This window comes from Myxine glutinosa, chromosome 1 (genome assembly GCF_964187855.1).
Source record: "Myxine glutinosa chromosome 1, kmMyxGlut1.1, whole genome shotgun sequence".
In the NCBI taxonomy this organism is placed as follows: Eukaryota; Metazoa; Chordata; class Myxini; order Myxiniformes; family Myxinidae; genus Myxine; species Myxine glutinosa.
In genome coordinates, this window is record NC_136261.1 from 138,439,491 (window position 1) to 138,456,990 (window position 17,500).

General features: G+C 45.1%; 1 protein-coding gene across 2 annotated transcripts in view; it reads left to right on the plus strand.

The window, feature by feature from the left end:
* The window catches only part of NUP205 (nucleoporin 205), a 273,168-nt gene that overhangs the window by 18,240 nt on the left and 237,428 nt on the right, over positions 1–17,500 (plus strand). For both annotated transcript variants that reach the window (XM_068118821.2, XM_068118813.2), the window contains exons 5-8: positions 1–13; positions 2,991–3,237; positions 11,207–11,368; positions 16,849–17,024. The exon at positions 1–13 is cut by the window's left edge and continues 147 nt beyond it. In XM_068118821.2, the coding sequence (XP_067974922.2) occupies positions 1–13; positions 2,991–3,237; positions 11,207–11,368; positions 16,849–17,024 (598 nt within the window). The remainder of the gene's footprint in view (positions 14–2,990; positions 3,238–11,206; positions 11,369–16,848; positions 17,025–17,500) is intronic.

A 17,500-nucleotide genomic window follows, 5' to 3' on the forward strand; every position in this document is an offset into this window, starting at 1 on the left:
TCATCGCAAGCAAGTATGTGTTGTCATTTTTTAATGCCTCTGCAGAGGAAGTCGCTGTGGGCATTATGATTCCGGGTTGTCCGTCTGTCCGTGCGTCTGCCCGTCTGTGATAGGTTTTCATTACTGCAATAACTTAACGGCTGAAGGGATCAAAGTCAAACTTGGTACAGGTATGTATAATGATGAAAGACGAACTGGTTAGATTTTGGGGTCAAGGGGGCCAAAGTTTGGAGGTCCCGTTCGATAAGAATTCTGTTACTGCGCTGACTTGTGAACCAGTGATGGGATTTTGACCAGACTTGGCATCGGTATATATTATGATGAAAAGATGAACTGATTAGATTTCAGCATCAAAGGTCGAAGGTCAGAGGTTATGACGGCTAATATAATGTGTTACTTGAGAACGGCTGAAGGGATTTAAATCAAGGTTGGTACAAGTATTATAATGATGTAATCATTTGGGCGGAGGAGGCATATCGGTTGATGTCATGACGTCGAAGAGTGCCGTTATAGTTTCTCTCCATTGTGACATTTCAACCATGATAACCAAAAAATTGTTATGCAAGGCATCCATTAATTTTGATATATTTTATTTTACTATTGTTTCAATAATGTGCATGCATGTGCTCGTGACTTTTCCTTGTGCCTTTGGAGTTGGGGGGGGGGGGGGGCGGAAAGGAGTTGGGGGGGGGGGGGCGGAAAGGAGTTGGGGGGGGGGGGGGCGGAAAGGAGTTGGGGGGGGGCGGAAAGGCGTTGGGGGGGGGGGGGGGGCGGAAAGGCGATGGGGGTGTGATCCAGGTCACCACTACTATATTTTGTTGTTCAAAAGACCCTTAACCATTAAATGTAGTCTATGTATCAATTACTGTGAGGTTAACAATAATCTTTCCTCTGATGTTTTAAAATTCATATGGAGGTGCCCTCCCCCCCCCCCCCCCCCCCCCCCCACCCCCACCCCATCTTGAAACCTGCAAATACACTGCACCAAGGTATTCTTCCCCTTTTCTCCCTTGTACATGAAGATTGATTCTAATTTCTAACCTGATGTAGTGATTTTGCTTATCATTGTCTCCATTGTCAGATTCAGTGCCACCAACGACAGTATAGGAAAGGCTTGTTGGTTTGGGAGTCAAAAATTCCAAAATTGTTTGCAGATTTTTTTTTTTTCTCAATCACAATGTTTTCACCTGCTGATGGTCCTGGAGTTTTTAATTTCCCAGTAAATAGTTGTTGAAAGGTTATTTGTTTGGCAACCTGAGCTTGAGCAATCGGTGAACTTATGTGTAATTGCATGCTATCAACATTGAGATTTTCCTTCATATAAACTCTCTCATCCTTGAACCATTTAATCAGTCTGCCCATGGCTACCACTTGTAGATTAAAGAGAAATCTGGCATGTGATCAGTTGTAAATTGGCTTCCTTCCTCCCACACTTTATGCTGGAAAACAAAAGAAGAGCGGTCTCGACACTAAATGTTGCACAGCCATGGATATGTGTGGAACCAGCAATCCACAAGGGTAATTCTCAGATGCTCAAGTCATGTGCTGATAGGACGGTCCATGTTGGATCCACTGCACTTGATATACTTAGTACACCCACTCACTACGGGAGCGGTAAGAAGGGTCATGCCTCTTTGGGGTATATAGATTCCAGTCGATCTATGGTTGGGTCTCAAGAACATTGGGTGTGTGTTCATTTACCAAGTTTCTTGTGGAGAGATCGCCAAGTGGCATAACCATTCGAGCATGCACTCTATTCAAAACCGTTAAGGAACAGCTGGCTTGGCAAGCGCTAGCTAGCAGCTTGGTAAATGAGCACAAGCCAGGCTTCCTCCCTTTCAGTTTTGTGTTAAACAGCAGGAGCGAGTTTCCAAATGGCGCTACAAAAAACGCCACATTAGCACCAAGAAGGGTCATGTTATTCACTCAGTAATGACGGAATGTATTGGCATCAAAAATTCATCAGACAGACAGACAGTCATGAAATGGTGTATTTTAATATGATACCGCAGCTGACAGAAATGCACAGAATGCACTGCAGAAACTCACCTTTCCTACTCCAAAAACTCCTCCAAGCCCCACAATCCATGCTATTAAGAAACATGACCACCATCATGCTGCCCACTCCATTTGATTCCTCGAAGTCGCACAAAAGAAAATTGACATTCACACAATGTTGAAACCAAAATTAATGTTCACCCGTTGTCAAAACAGAAATCCAGATTGAAGATATTCATTCTTTGAAGACCTAGATGGCACCAATTGCATTGAAGTAGTAAAATAGAACTGAAGAAAATGTGTTTGTAAAGCAATATATATACTTTTGCCCTGCCTCCCCCACCATACTGTTTTTATACAGAAAGATTGCCCTTAAATTGATTATTTGTTTTCTTTCTTCCCCTTAAAAATTTCCCTTAAATTGAATCCCATTCCCACCCTATTTTCCTTCCTCTTTTTCTTTCTACTATAAAAAAATACCCACATAAAAAGTTTTGTTTCTTGAGGTGATTGGTCACCTACCAGTTTCACCGGAGGGGACTACAGGTTTGCCCTCCATCTGTCTGTCTGTCTGTCCATCCATCCCACCTGTGGTTTTCCAGACTTTTCCCCCTTTACCCTTTAACATATTGAACTGAAACTTGTCACATGGCTTTATTATGATAATTTACCGAAACTGCAACTTATTCTGTAGCTTTGCATACCCACAACAATTTATTATACTCTATATGACTCACAATTGCTGAGTGCTTGGAACAAGAACATTCATTGGGACCAGTAGGGACTGTGTTGCAAAGCAATTCTGCCTGTTGTTTTAAATACCTTCATTCCAGCAGTGATACTTGTGATTATGGACTTTGACAAAGGAAAGTATTATGGATCGGACAAAGCAATTGAGTGATTGTCCCGCTTGCTTTGAATTGCTTTGAGAATATATTGTCACATGGTCAATTTTCATTTGAATTGCCAATTGGGCATTTGCTGATCTGCAGGTCTCAGACTTGATCAAAGACTCGAGGCAGAACCTTGCTGAATGCCTTTATGTATGGGCATGCCAAAGCCCCTTGACAAAGGCAGATACGCTGTTGCTTGTGGAACATCTGCAGCACACCAGCCTTGATGGGGAGGGGCGATTAGATGGCCCCTCTCTTGCACTTCTCATGGCCTTGCTCTACTGCTTTGGCACAAGCGAACACGAACACGTGTTCGATCATCAAGAAGATTCACCACAATCACAAGGTTTTGTTTTTCTTGATTGGGGGTTTGTTCAAATATATTATGGGCATGTTCACTTTGCAAATGGAGGTAGACATGTACAATCGGACCCCGACATTCTCGGGGGATACATTTCTGGAAAACTCTGCGAAAATTGCGACTCTGTTTTTACATGGTTATTGGATCACCGAGTTCTAGTATTGCAGACTATGTACTTATCCTTGGTGGTGTCAAGTATACCATTCCTATGACTGGTGCTGTTAACACGAATATAAAAAATGTTTTTTGGTTCCTATGTAATAAAAATGTGTATTATTAAAGGAAGTGTGAAGATTAAGTGAAACTGAGTTGTGACTACAAACAGTAAAAGGTCAAAATAGAGATCAGTTAGAACCAGCAATCAGTATTTGTTATTTTATTCCTCGTTTACAAAAATGTGGCATACTAACAGGGAAATGTGAATAAAACATCCTGATTCCTGATAATTGTGCTTTTCTCATCTTTCACACCTCAAATTTTATAAAATAATTTTGCCACAACATAACAATTGGAGAAAGAAAGAGAATCCGGTGGTAACGCGCTTATTGCCCACCGTCGCACCGCGAAGCGAAAGGGGGACTATGGTTTTCCCCTGCGTGCGTGCGTGTGTGCATGCGTTAGCGAAGGACCGCATTAGAATTTGGTGTGTGGGTGCAACCCACGTCAAAATCCAAGATGGCCACCGCCATGTATGTCTGCCGCCATGTATGTCTGAACCTTGTGAGTGGAATATCTTGAAAAATAAGTGAAGTACCAACGTCTAATCTGGTGTGTGGGTGTATCTAGGCATAAGGAAGAACCCTATTGAAAATTGGGGCGCCACGGCAAAATCCAAGATGGCCGCCGCCATGTATGTCTGAACCTTGTAAATATCGTGAAATATAAAGGAACTACTCACGTCTAATCTGGTGTGTGGGTGTATCTAGGCATAAGGAAGAAAGCTATTGAAAATTGGGTCGCCACGTCAAAATCTAAGATGGCCGCCTTGTGTCTTCCCCTTTGTCAACTCGCTGGAATAGAGGAGGCTAGGCCACCCCTCTCTTCTTTAGCCACCATAGACGAGACACACCATTTTTGAGCCACCATATATTCCGATGGATGTGTAGGCTGGGTCTTGAGGGCCAGTGGGAAGACGAGTTAGTAAGGAGCGGAGGACAGACTTGTTCCAGATGCTGCAAACTCTGCTGTTTCCACCGGCTGTACTGTCCATACTCTCACCCCGACCTGACTTGCCTCAATTCACTATTCAGCTGACCGGTGCAAACTGGAATTCCAACTGCTCTCCCTGTCCTCACTCTAACTGGAACTCACTGGCTGTCTCTTCTGATCTAGCTGATACCTGGTGGTCTTTTATGACCTCCTGCCATGTTACGACATCACAACTCCTTATTTGGTGGCAGGAGGAGAGGAGAGGGACAAAGGGGAGGCATCACTGAAACAATTCACACGAGCCTCGACTCGATATACAAAAACAAAAAAAAACCAGCAAGTAAAATAGTTGAGTTTGGGAAAGGTTAATGGGTGTAATAAAGATCATGGGTCATAATTGGGGATAAGTTTCCCAACAAAGAGCCTCAATGTAGGAGGAGGTCATTAGGCCCATCAAAGCATCCACAATGGTTGCTAAACTGTGGATGTTTGTCTGTGCTCTGTCCTTTATAAATGCTGAGTGCCAAGCAAGGAGGCAGCACATACCATTTTAAGTCTTTGGTATGACTCGGTTGGGGTTCGAATCACTGACCTTTCAGTGTCAGAGCAGACGCTCGGACCATTATGCCACCATGTCTGGTTCTTTCTCATCTTCTTTGCAATGACATTATTTATCCCCCTTTCACTTCTCTATCTTAATCAAGTTCTTCCTTTACCTTCATTGTGATCATTACCTCCACCACCGAAGATGGAGAAAGGTTGTGTTCCCCTCTCCCATCTCCCCCGTCTGTCTGTCTGACTTTCTTTGTTTGTCTGTGACCAGAACATCTCAAAAAGTTATGGACGGATTTGGACTAAATTTGGTGGATAGGTTGTGTATGTGACGAGGATGAATCCATTCAATTTTGGCGAAGAACCAAATCCGAATTCGGATAACCACCGTTTTAGAGGCCATTTTAAAACGGTGGTTATCCGAATTCGGATTTGGTTCTTCGCCAAAATTGAATGGATTCATCCTCGTCACATACACAACCTATCAACCAAGTAGGTGGATACGAGAATTAAATTTTTTTTTTTAGTGATTCGTTACCATTGAGTGACGGGGCCCCAATAACGATATATAGCAGGATATTTCAAAAAGTTGTGGACGGATTATGACAATTAGGTGGATGAGTTGGTTAGGTGACAAGAACGAGCTGGCCCAGATCTAAATCTGGCCTATTGGTGGGATACAAAACATAAACTGTTCAGCCTGGTGGAGGTATGTGCTCTACCGAGTGCTATTCTAGTTTTCCTCCTGTTGACTTTTACATCCGGCTCCTCCTCCCCCCCCCCCCCCCCTACTCGTCCTTCACATCTTTTTCATTCTCTTTTTATTTTTCATCTTCTTACTCTTTTTCATCTTTTTAATCTGCTCTTTTTCAGCATCATAGTTTCCATCTGCCTGCTAGTATTCTTTTTTGCCCTCCTCATCTTCCTCCTCTTCCTTTTTCTTCTTCTTCTGCCTCCTTCACCCTCTTTTTCCTCCTCCACCCCAACGTCATCCCCCTAGGCTCATCCTCCTTCCCCCCCAGGCTCATCTTCTTTCTCCTCATCTTTTTTTTCCTCTTCCTCTTATTCTTTTTCCTTTTCCTCTTCTCCTTTTTCTCTTCCTCTTCTCCTTTTTCCTCTACCTCTTCCTCTTTCTCCTCTTCCTCATCCTCTTTTGTCCTTGCACTTGCCCTTGCCTTTTTTCCCCTCTTCCCCTCCCCCTCTCCCCCCCTGCCCCCCCAAGATTCTCGTATCCCCCGCTTTATCGACCTGCACTCTTTTCTCATTTTGATGCTGCTGTTGTTTGTACCTTGTCTGTGTTCACTCAGTTGCCTGCTGGCTGTTCTATTATTCAGCTCTTCCATGAGACTTTACCTTCTATAGTCTTGGCCGAAAAGGAAAAAATTGTGCACTTCAGAGTACAAATATGCCCTTTGGCACATAGGTACATTGAAGATTCCCCTTTATTAAAATATCAGGAAATAAACCTGCTGGTCTTTTGTCTATCGTTCTGTCTGATGCTTTGTCTGTCTGTCTGTGTGAACATTTTCGTTTCCAGGTCAGAACTTCTAAACCGTTTCCTGTATCATGAAATTTCAGACACTTCATCCTATTTGTATAGAAGTGCCTTTTACCATTTTTGCACTTCCTAGTATCTTTTTTTTCTTTCTTTTTTTCCCATTTTATTGCATAGCAATCGGCCTGCCTGCTGTCATGTCATACAAGGTGAAGCTATTTGACATAGGATTCAAGTGGACAGACAAGTGCAAGGGAAATACCACCACCATCAACAGACTGGAACATATGTGTTCTTTATCAGAGTGTGACAGATGAAAACCTGGTAGATCCAACAAAGTCTACAAGACAGAACACTGGTGGCACTGTTGGTTACAAAACTGTTGCACATAATCTGAAGACATTTGAAAAGTTTCATCAGGTGCTCATGAACATATGCCTTGCAAGACTCGTTGATGGGTTTGGAGTTAAAGAAATACTAATTACCCATAGAGCAAAGTGGCATAAGACTTGCTTCGCTAGAATAGACAATCAAAAAACCAAAAGAATACGAGGGAAATGGAAGGCTAATAATGCCAGTAACATTAACTCAAAGAAAACAAGACTCCGTTGTGATGCAATACAATGCACTATAGAAACTTGCTTTTTCTTTGACCAGAAGGGGGCTACTGGTAACCAGCTCAGACATGCTGCTACCAAGCAACTCCACGAAAAAGTGCATCACTACAACACAGTGCAAAATATTCACCATGAACAAAGTCCAGCTATACAGAGCCAGTTCCATGCAGATGTGAACAAAATGGTGAAGATGCAAGATATGGGCAATCCATTTCTAGAAGATTCTGGCACACACTCTGTTCTCGACACAAAGGGTGTCCTATATGAAGATATAGTTCAGGCCCTCAAAGCGGCATGAAAAAAGGGTAAAAAAAATTGCAAACATTCACTGATGAGCAAGTATGCAACGAGAGAAATAAGCTGATTGTGGATACAATTTCGAAAAACAAACTGCCCACTTTTGCAAGGCCAGAAACAGCCTCGAATACGCCGGTAGTCTTTGCTTGGGAGCTTGAAAGCGGACAATATGCTCTTTGCAGAGATGTATATCACCACACAGTGACGGCAAGGAGATGATAAGGAGTTATTTGCCCATGAAAACAGCGCATACCCACCATTCATCTCTCAGAATGGACAGCTGATGGCAGGGACAAAGTCTGACCTTCTCCCCTGCTTACTGCAGTCTGTGTTCTGCTGCTCGTGATGTTGATGCTAAAGTTCTATATGGTCCAGCTGTGGTCGAGCCCCTCCGATCTAAGGTAGGTAAAACATTTGCAGACTATGCCAAAGAAATAATGATTTCATACGTAGCCACTCAGCTCAGTACTTGTCAGCGGCTAGATATCACATGGGATGTCTACAGAAAAGACAGTTTAAAGAAAGGCACAAGAGAAAAGAGGCACGCGTGTGATATTGCATGCTGCACACTATTTGAAATAAGGTAACAGCAGGGTGCTAATGAGGACTGTAGACACATGTGGTAGTATTAGCAGTTGCCTTTTATTTTCAGATTGGCAACTTCAATTGTATGTTGCATATGGCTCTGGAAAGCAGTTCAAGTATAACCCCTGTGCATCACATTGCAAGAAACCTTGGTGCTTTGAAATGCAGGGCATTACCGTTGTTGCATGCAATCAGTGGATGTGACACAACATCCAGTCTTCTTGGTAAAGGGAAGAGGGCAGCGTGGGAAATGTGGCAGGTATAGCCAAGACTTGTGAGTACAGCTCTTGTGATGATGCAAGGTTTGATTTTTTATGAGTGGTCGAAGTATGAGCACCATACCACTAACTCGTGATTCTCTACTTCAGCACGTCACGTGCACAGTCCTTCAAGGAGGCCACATCTGGTCGCAATCACTAATAGCCTGTCCCAACCTTCCTCGTCCAGCTGATTGGGGTTGGGTCCATGATTCGGTTAGAATTGCCTGGAGACCACTGTGGATCACTCGAGAGGCAGCAAAAAGTTGTAGAAAATTGATTCGATGTCACCAAGGTGTGCTGTTCACCGAAAATCCTCTCTATCTCTTTGCTGATGACTCCACTCTCTGCCGCTCCATTCCTCTTCCCTCAGATCGGCAGTCTGCTGCCTCCTCACTCTCTGAAGACCTGGACAAAATCACAGACTGGTCAAACAAGTGGAACATGTCTTTCAATCCTGACAAATCTCACACTCTTACTATGTCTCTCCGAAAAGATCGACTGGACAACCCTCCCATCTACTTTCTCAACAATCCTCTCCAAGAAGTTCTGTCGCTCAAGATTTTGGGTCTCACTATCTGCCATGATCTTTCTTGGGAAAACCACATTTCCAAGCTGGCCTCCAAAGCCAGTCGCCGACTGGGCATCCTCCGTCGTGCGAAGTCCTTCCTCGGCACACCTGAGCTCCTCACCACATACAAGGCTTTCATCCGCAGCTCAATGGAATACTGTTCTCCCCTATGGGCCGGTGCTCCTGCCTCACACCTAGCTCGGCTTCACGCTGTTGAAACCAAAGCTTTCAGAATTATTGGAATCTCCCGCGATGAAGCTATCTCTGAGGGCCTTTCACTCACTCACCGCAGGCAGGTAGGTGGTCTTTCTGTCTTCTACCGACTCCTCTCCAGCCTTGCACCCCCAGCTCTCTCTGTGCTCTGTCCCCCAAATATTCCTACAGGTCGCACAAGATCTGCCAGCAACCCTCTGATGGTTAAACTGCCGAAATCTAGGCTCTCTGCTCACCTTCACTCTTTCATTCCTATTTTCTCCCGCCTCTGGAACAAACTCCCTCACTCCCTTCAATCCCACTCCTCCCTCCAGGTCTTTAAAACAGCTGTTCACCACCATCTCTTATCTTCCCCCATCCAAAACCTTGATCTTTTCTACCCCCGCTAATTCACCCCAGATCCACCTTGTTTGAAATTCCAACTTCTTTCCTGGAAGTCCTGGCAGTGTCCATATGTTTTATACCTCTCCCACCGCCCCTTCCCATGCCCCCCCCCCCAAAGCCCTCGCCCTCTCTCAGATCTCTCGATGTTTCCATGTCTCTCGGTCCCTGCTCTCAAATGTTGTGTTTGTGTCCTTCCCCCTCTCTCCCCATCTTGTCTACCGCTCCCGATGTTATATGTTTTATGTGTCGGTTTGTCTTTCTGTGTGATTAATGTTCGCTCTTTCACGAGCCTCGATCTTGTATACAAAAAAAAAAAAAAAAAAAAATTGCAAGTGCTTCTCAGAAAAGTTCAGATGCACTGATTTGTGTTCCTGCAATGGTGGTTGTGCCAACAATGGAGATGATTGAAAATGAAACTGTCATGAACGCTCAGTTAGATATTAGTGACGTGACAAACGTAATTTCATATGTAATTTTTTTACAGTTTCGTGTTTTATTTAGTGTTTGAAGCAAGTATCCATTATTCTCACCAATTATACCTTAGATTTCTTAGCAACAGTCTATTAACCAAATAAATACTGGAATGGAAGAATTCTGCCCATAAAGTATTTCATTTGTGGGCTCAAAATTAGTCCTTATCTAATAAAATAAGAATTTCATTGATGATTTTGTTTTTATTTGTTTAAAACAGAAAAATGGTTGCCGTGGTTACTGATAAATTTCACATACTTACATGGGCCAGACAAGGTGTTTCCTGATCTTAAATGAAAGAGCAAAATTCAAAATAGTTGTGCGCAAAAGGGCATATTTGTATTCGGAATTGCATAATTCTTCCCCAAAATGGCATATACGGCCGAGACTACTATAACGAAGTGGTGTTTGAATGAATGAATGAATGATCGTTTTAAGGCCATTTTCCCCGCTAGAGCGGGGGTTAGCCTTGCAGGCCCCATGACAATCATGGTTCCCTGTTTGAGGCAATGTTTTTATGGCCGGATGCCTTTCCTGACGCCAACCCTTGGTCACGCTCTTACGATGCGCAGGGATACGGTGTACCTATTCTAAACCGGGGTACACACCAGGATCATTCATCCCAGCAAGCTGGTACTCAATTTGCTGACCTCGGAAGGATGACAGGCTGAGTCAACCCCCCTGGTGTTAATTCAGCGATCGACCGGGATTCGAACCCAGGATCCTAGGATCCCAAGCCGGCACCCTGACCGCTAAGCCAACACCAGGCATGTTTCTTGAAAATAATTATCATTGTGATTGATGTTAGCTCTCACACGAGCCTCGATCCTGTATACCAAATCTTTTTTGCCAAGCACGAATTTGGCGTGCTCATACGGGTATGGCTTTTGATTAGGATTCAGAGTACCAAGCGCAGGAGGATGAGTAAGATAATTGAAGAGATGGGATGAGTATGTGCGTAAGAGAGAGCAGGTTTCTGTAGATTAATTCCCAGGTTGAATTGATATCGGCAGCGGTGGATAAAGGAGATCAGTCCTGATGTGTATCTTTTTTTGTTACCACAAATACGCGAGGTGTGAATGTAGAAGCAGGCCACATGTTATGAACCGCGAATACGCGGAAACTGTGAATGTTGAGCCCCGTCTGTATGTATAATTTTTCACTTTATCTTTACTTTCTTCACTGCTTGAAACTATTGACTGATTCATCTGAGGCAGTTAAGGGGCATTGTCATGTGATGTCTATAAAATAATGGCTTTTTTTGTATTTGTGAACATCAGTGTTTTTCTTTCTTCAAGCCCCACTGGGGCATATCTGACTTTCAGCTGCTGACCAATTTGAGTGGCTTTATGCATTTCTGCAGTGCTTCAACACCGGTTCCCAGTAATGGAGCGATCATACATGCAAGCAATCCATGGGTGCCTTGTTGATGCCCAACCCTGGACAGTACCTGGCCTGCAAGCTGTGGTTCGATTGGCATGGTCTTTGGTCCTTCGCAGTGTTTCCCAGCTCCCTGAATCGGCTGGTCAGTTTGCGTGCATGTATGTGATGTGTAAATGTGCATGTGTGCAGCGATTGTGTCTGTGCAGCAATGAAAGTGTGCATGTGTGTACATTTAGTGATGCATTTCAGTGATGGTCCCTGCTTCTTTGACCCTACAACTATTCTGTCATGACCAGCAACTTTTGGTACAGGGTTTGGGAATATATATAAACTGGATCAATGGCATGAACGCACATGCATACATCAGCCCACGTTGCGAAGCAGCATTCGCAGTTGAGCGCATTGCCCATCCAGGCTGAACACTGAACAGCCCTGTCAAATCTTCCCCCTTGCCCCTCCCCTCCAAATCTTCCCCATCACCCTTTCCCTCCAAAACTTCCCCATCACCCCTCCCCTCCAAAACTTCCCCATCACCCCTCCCCTCCAAATCTACCCCCTTGCCCTTCCCCTCCAAATCTTCCCCATCACCCATCTCTTTCAAATCTTCCCCATTGCCCCTCCCCTCCAAATCTTCCCCATCACCCATCCCTTTCAAATCTCCCCCCTTGCCCCTTCTCTCCTAAACTCCCCCCACACCCCTCCCCTCCGAGACTCGCCCTCGCTCCTCCCCTCCTAGACTCCCCTCTCACCCCTCCTCCTCAAAGCGTCCTCCCCGCTTCTTCCCCCTTCCAACTCTCACCTTCATCTCCCCCAACCTTCTGCCTCGCTCTTCCCCCTCCTCAAATAACACCTCACTGTGCCTCACCCAATCACCATCAAACCTTTTGTCCTCCCCATTCTTCCCTTTCTCCAAGCTATTCTGAAATCTCTGACACACCTTCAACAGCTCTCCCTACCTCTTCCTCCTCTTCCACATCTTACCCTACCCCTCCCCCCCCCCCCCCACCCTGTTCTGTGTCCGATGCTCCCCCTTCCTCTTCATTAACGGTATGGACCTCAAACATCCAGGGCCTTCGCTCAAACTTGACTGATCTCTCCATACAGGTTGCTTCTGACAAACCAGACGTGATCTGCTTAACAGAAACTTTCCTCCTTCATGATGTCTCTGATTCCTTGGTATCTCTCCCAGGTTACTCCCTACTCCGGTATGATAGACCTGAGCCTCGTCCTGGAGGTGGGGTTGCTATCTTTATAAAAAAAACGCTCTTCCTCACTTGCCCTGCACTGCCCCCTCTCCACCTCACCCCCAGGAATACCTTTGGCTATGGCTTCCCCTTCACTCCCACCTTTTGTTCATATGTGTGTTGTACCGTCCACCAAACAGTGATGACTCCATCTACATCTCGCTGTCTGATAATATGGACCAACTTCTATCTACCCATCCCAACTCTCTCTTCCTCATATGTGGTGATTTCAATTGTCACCATGCCAGTTGGCTGGGTGTGGGTACCTCTCTCACCAGCCATGGCTCTTCAGCAAAGGACTTCTGCGACTCACTGGGACTGACACAATCTGTCAATTTCCCGACCCGGATCTCAGTCAACGGAGCATCTTCTCTTCTGGACTTGGTTATGACTAACTTCCCTGAAAATGTCTGCTGCTCTTCTTCTGCTCCAATCGGCTCATCTGATCATGTGCTTGTTAAAGGGGACATCTCTCTGACCATTCTCAGAGAGCCTCCTCAGCGTCGACGAGTCTGGCATTTCACTCAGGCCAACTGGCACGGTCTTCAAGCAGCCATCAATCATCTGGACTGGTCTCCCATCTCTACCACCTTTGACATCAACTCATCCTGGGAATTCTTCCAAAGTAAATTGCTCTCTCTCATGCACAGATTTATCCCATCTCGTCTTCAGTTGTCATACCCTTCCTCACGTCCATGGTACACAGAATCTTGTGGTGAGGCTGTTGCCCAGAAACAACTTGCCTTCGTCTCCTGGAAGGCAAATCCAACGGAAGGAAATCGCATTTCCTTTCACAAAGCCCCGAAAGAAGTTTGTGTCCACCCTCAGGAGAGCCAGGAAACAATATCTCTCCGTTCTCAGGACCGAACTCTCTTGTCTGTCTCCCTCTTCCAAATCCTGGTGGCGTCTGGTCAAATCTGTTTCTGGTGTTTGTTACCCCTCCATCCCCTCCCTCACCTCAAACGGCTACACGGCTGACTCCGCACATGAAAAAGCTGAATGCCTCAACTCTGTGTTTGCCTCTAAATCTGGTGTCCCAAACCCATCCCTCTCTGTACCCACCGTACCCAGTCGTACCCAGCTGCTCCTGGATTCTGTGTCCTTTCCTCCGAACAAGGTGGAAACGTTTCTGTCAACCCTCGACTCTGATTCTGCAACTGGACCTGACGGCATCAGCCCATGGGTCCTAAAATCCTGTTCTTCCGCTCTTTCACTCCCTCTCTGTTCTCTTCACTCTCTCTTTTGCTCAAGGTCATCTGCCATCTGCTTGGAAATCAGCCAACATCACCGCTTTGCACAAAAAAGGTGCAAAAATAGATCCTAGCAACTACAGACCAATCAGCCTTCTCCCAATTATCAGCAATGTCATGGAATCCATCATTGCTTCAGATATGAAATCTTTCCTCTTCTCCAATGGCTTGATCTCTGATCATCAATTTGGTTTCAGACCTGGTCACTCTACTCTGGACATGCTGCTTCTGCTTTCTCAACAATGGATGGAGGTCCTCAATGCGAAACAGGAAATTAGAGCTGTCTCCCTTGACATGTCATGTGCCTTCGATACGGTCTGGCACCCCGCTCTGCTCACCAAACCCTCCTCCTTTGGTATCCATGGAAATCTCCACGCATGGCTGGCGGACCTCCTCTCTCGTCGTAGTCAACGTGTGGCCCTGAATGGGTTTCTCTCATCTCCTCTTCCTGTTCAGGCTTGAGTTCCCCAAGGCAGTGTTCTGGGCCCTGTGCTTTTTCTGGTCTTCATCAATGATCTCTCTGACTCTCTTGAAAATCCTCTCTATCTCTTTGCTGATGACTCTACTCTCTGTCGCTCCATTCCTCATCCCTCAGATCGGCAGTCTGCAGCCTCCTCACTCTCTGCAGACCTGGACAAAATCACAGACTGGGCAAACAAGTGGAACATGTCTTTCAATCCTGACAAATCTCACACTCTTACGATGTCTCTCCGAAAAGACCGACTGGACAACCCTCCCATCCACTTTCTGAATAATCCTCTCCAAGAAGTTCACTCACTCAAGCTTTTGGGTCTCACTATCTGCCATGATCTTTCCTGGGAAAACCACATTTCAAATCTGGCCTACAAAGCCAGTCGCCGACTGGGCATCCTCCATCGTGCGAAGTCCTTCCTTGGCACACCTGAGCTCCTCACCACATACAAGGCTTTCATCCGCAGCGCAATGGAATACTGCTCTCCCCTCTGGGCTGGTGCTCCTGCCTCACACCTAGCTCGTCTTCACGCTGTTGAAACCAAAGCGTTCAGAATCATTGGAATCTCCCGCGATGAAGCTAACTCCAAGGGCCTTTCACTCACTCACCGCAGGCAGGTTGGTGGTCTTTCCGTCTTCTACCGACTCCTCTCCGGCCTTGCCCCCCCAGCCCTCTCTGGGCTCTGTCCCCCAAATATTCCTACAGGTCGCACAAGATCTGCCTGCAACCCTCTTATGGTTAAACTGCCAAAATCAAGACTCTCTGCTCACCTTCACTCCTTCATTCCTCTTTTCTCCCACCTCTGGAACAAACTCCCTCACTCTCTTCAATCCCACTCCACCTTCCATGTCTTTAAAACAGCTTTTCACCACCATCTCTTATCTTTCCCCATCCAAAACCTTGATCTTTTCTACCCACGCTAATTTCACCCCAAATCCACTTTTTTGAAATACCAACTTCTGTCCTGGAAGTCCTTGGTGTCCTTGTGTTTTATACTTCTCCCACCCCCCCCTCCCCCCCTTCCCACGCCTCCTCCCCCCAAGCCCCCTCCCTCCCACACATCTCCCTGCTCTCAAATGTTGTGTTTGTGTGCTTCCCCTTCTCTCCCCATTTTGTCTTCCACTCCATCTTTTTATATATTTTGCTTGTCTGGTTGATTTGTTTGTGAAATAAATGTTAGCTCTTTCATGAGTCTCGATTCAGTATCCAAAAAAAAGAAAAAAAAAAGAAGTTTATGATTTGTATCTGTTACGGATTCGTCACTTCCGTCTTTGTGGTTTTCATCCACTGGAAGCATTTTTAGTTTAATATACTATTATTGTTACAGTTTGAGTGTGAAATGGAGATAACTGTCTTCAAAGGTAAAAATTAGTGTTTCAAAAGAAAAACAAAATGGATCGGGAGAAACCGGAAGAGGAAGAAGGAGAAGAGGCTGGAGCGGATCAAGTGAGATCGGGAAAGAAAGGCCGATCTGCTTCGAGGTGCCGAGCGGATGCTGATGGACGTTGGTCACGAGCGAATATTGGTTTCCCCGGGAAAGGGATTCCTGTGACAGTGTCATTATTGTTGTGGCAGATAAACCTGCATGACGGGTTTTACTGTTGGTTCCGAAAGTGAATCATCGCGGGAGAGCCGGTACGCTTCCATTACGGGCCTGTCCGCCATTTCACCTCGCACCCGCCATTTCACCTCGCACCAGCGATTCGCCTGGTTCTCGTGTGTATGTCGTGGATTTCGCTTGGGAATTCGTGGTTCTCCGCTTGGGAACTGCTGCTCGTGCATGTCAACGTCATTGTCTGGTGAACCGAAGGTGTGAATTCCGAGTCACCTTTTGGGTGAACTTTTGCCTGACCGACGTCGGCCCGACACCTCACCAAGCGGCTCTTCGGCAGCGTTGACTGTCAGCCGTCCTGGGGTCAGGTTTCAGTCTGACCTTTTTTCTTGTGATCACTGGAGCGTGGATCGACTTTGGCCTGGTGTCGTGACAGTGACTTTGGGGGTGTTACAGTTCGCTCACGTGGAGTACCGTGAGTTATTGAGTTAAGAAACTGGTGGTACCATCATAGGAATTATATGGTGTTTGTTGTGCAATTGAGGTTTTCTTGTACTTGTGCAAGTTGTTATTATTGTGCATTATTAATACAATACTTGGGTTTTGTAACAACTGATTGGTGTGGTTTCACCATTGGTCATTGACACACATAATAGCACATCTTTCTGCCGTGACTCCTTTCTAGACTAGGAGGTACACCGTGACTGGGGTTTGGGGAGGAGCACGTAACAGTATCCCACTAATAATCTGGATCCAGATTTTCACCAAAGTCGAATCGATTTGTCTTTGTCACACACTCAACCCACTTAATTAGAACTTGCTCTCATCTCGTACAATGCAGACAACTATTTAACATGTCTTCTCTACTCGATATCTGGTGGAATCTGGTCCATCACTGGCACGGAAATATGGTTTTGGTTGCAGTTTCAGAGTTGCGTGTTATTAGTATCACACATCCAGCATAATTGCTTTCGTTTTCATATTTGCCCAGGGATACAGATTGGTCATCGACCTTTATTTATAACACCCCACCTGCTATTGATTATTATTTATTGTGTGTTGTGTGTGATATACTTTTTTTTGTCCTTCTCTTTATCAATCCAGCTCTTGGTGAGTTCATTGAGGCAGACGAGGCTATGTTGGACTTGGCTCTTTCTGGTGGTGTATTCCTCTTTCTGAGAGAATCTGTCATCACAACTGAGGCTTTTTATCAGGATGACTTCTACATCCGCCGTGTACATGCTCTTATCACAGACTTCATCGCACTCATGCCTCTCAAGGTTGTACTGCTAGTTTTTTTTCTGAGATGCCAATTTATTTTATATACATATATATATATATATATATATTTTCAATTTCCAATTTCTTTATTAAAAGTGCCAATTTTTTTTTTTTCAGTATTTGGCAGCCCAACTGATATTTACCCTCGGCATATGAGAGGGTATTGCATTTGAGTCTGTTTGTTTGTCTGTCTGTTTGTTTGTTTGTCTGTTTGTTTGTCCGCACAGAATAAATGATTTTCTCTGCAACTGTTAGTCCGATTGACAGGAAATTTTCACCATAGGTGCAACTCCACCTGTATAATTTTTTTAATGGTAATTATGATGTCATCGGGCACGTGGTTTGGCCGCCATCTTGGAAAAACCGAAAAACTTTGCACCTCTATATCTCCGAAATCGCTGCATAGAAAAAATTGAGACATGGCTCATTGTAAAGAACTCTCCATGTGGAATAACAACTGTTAATGATGATGTCA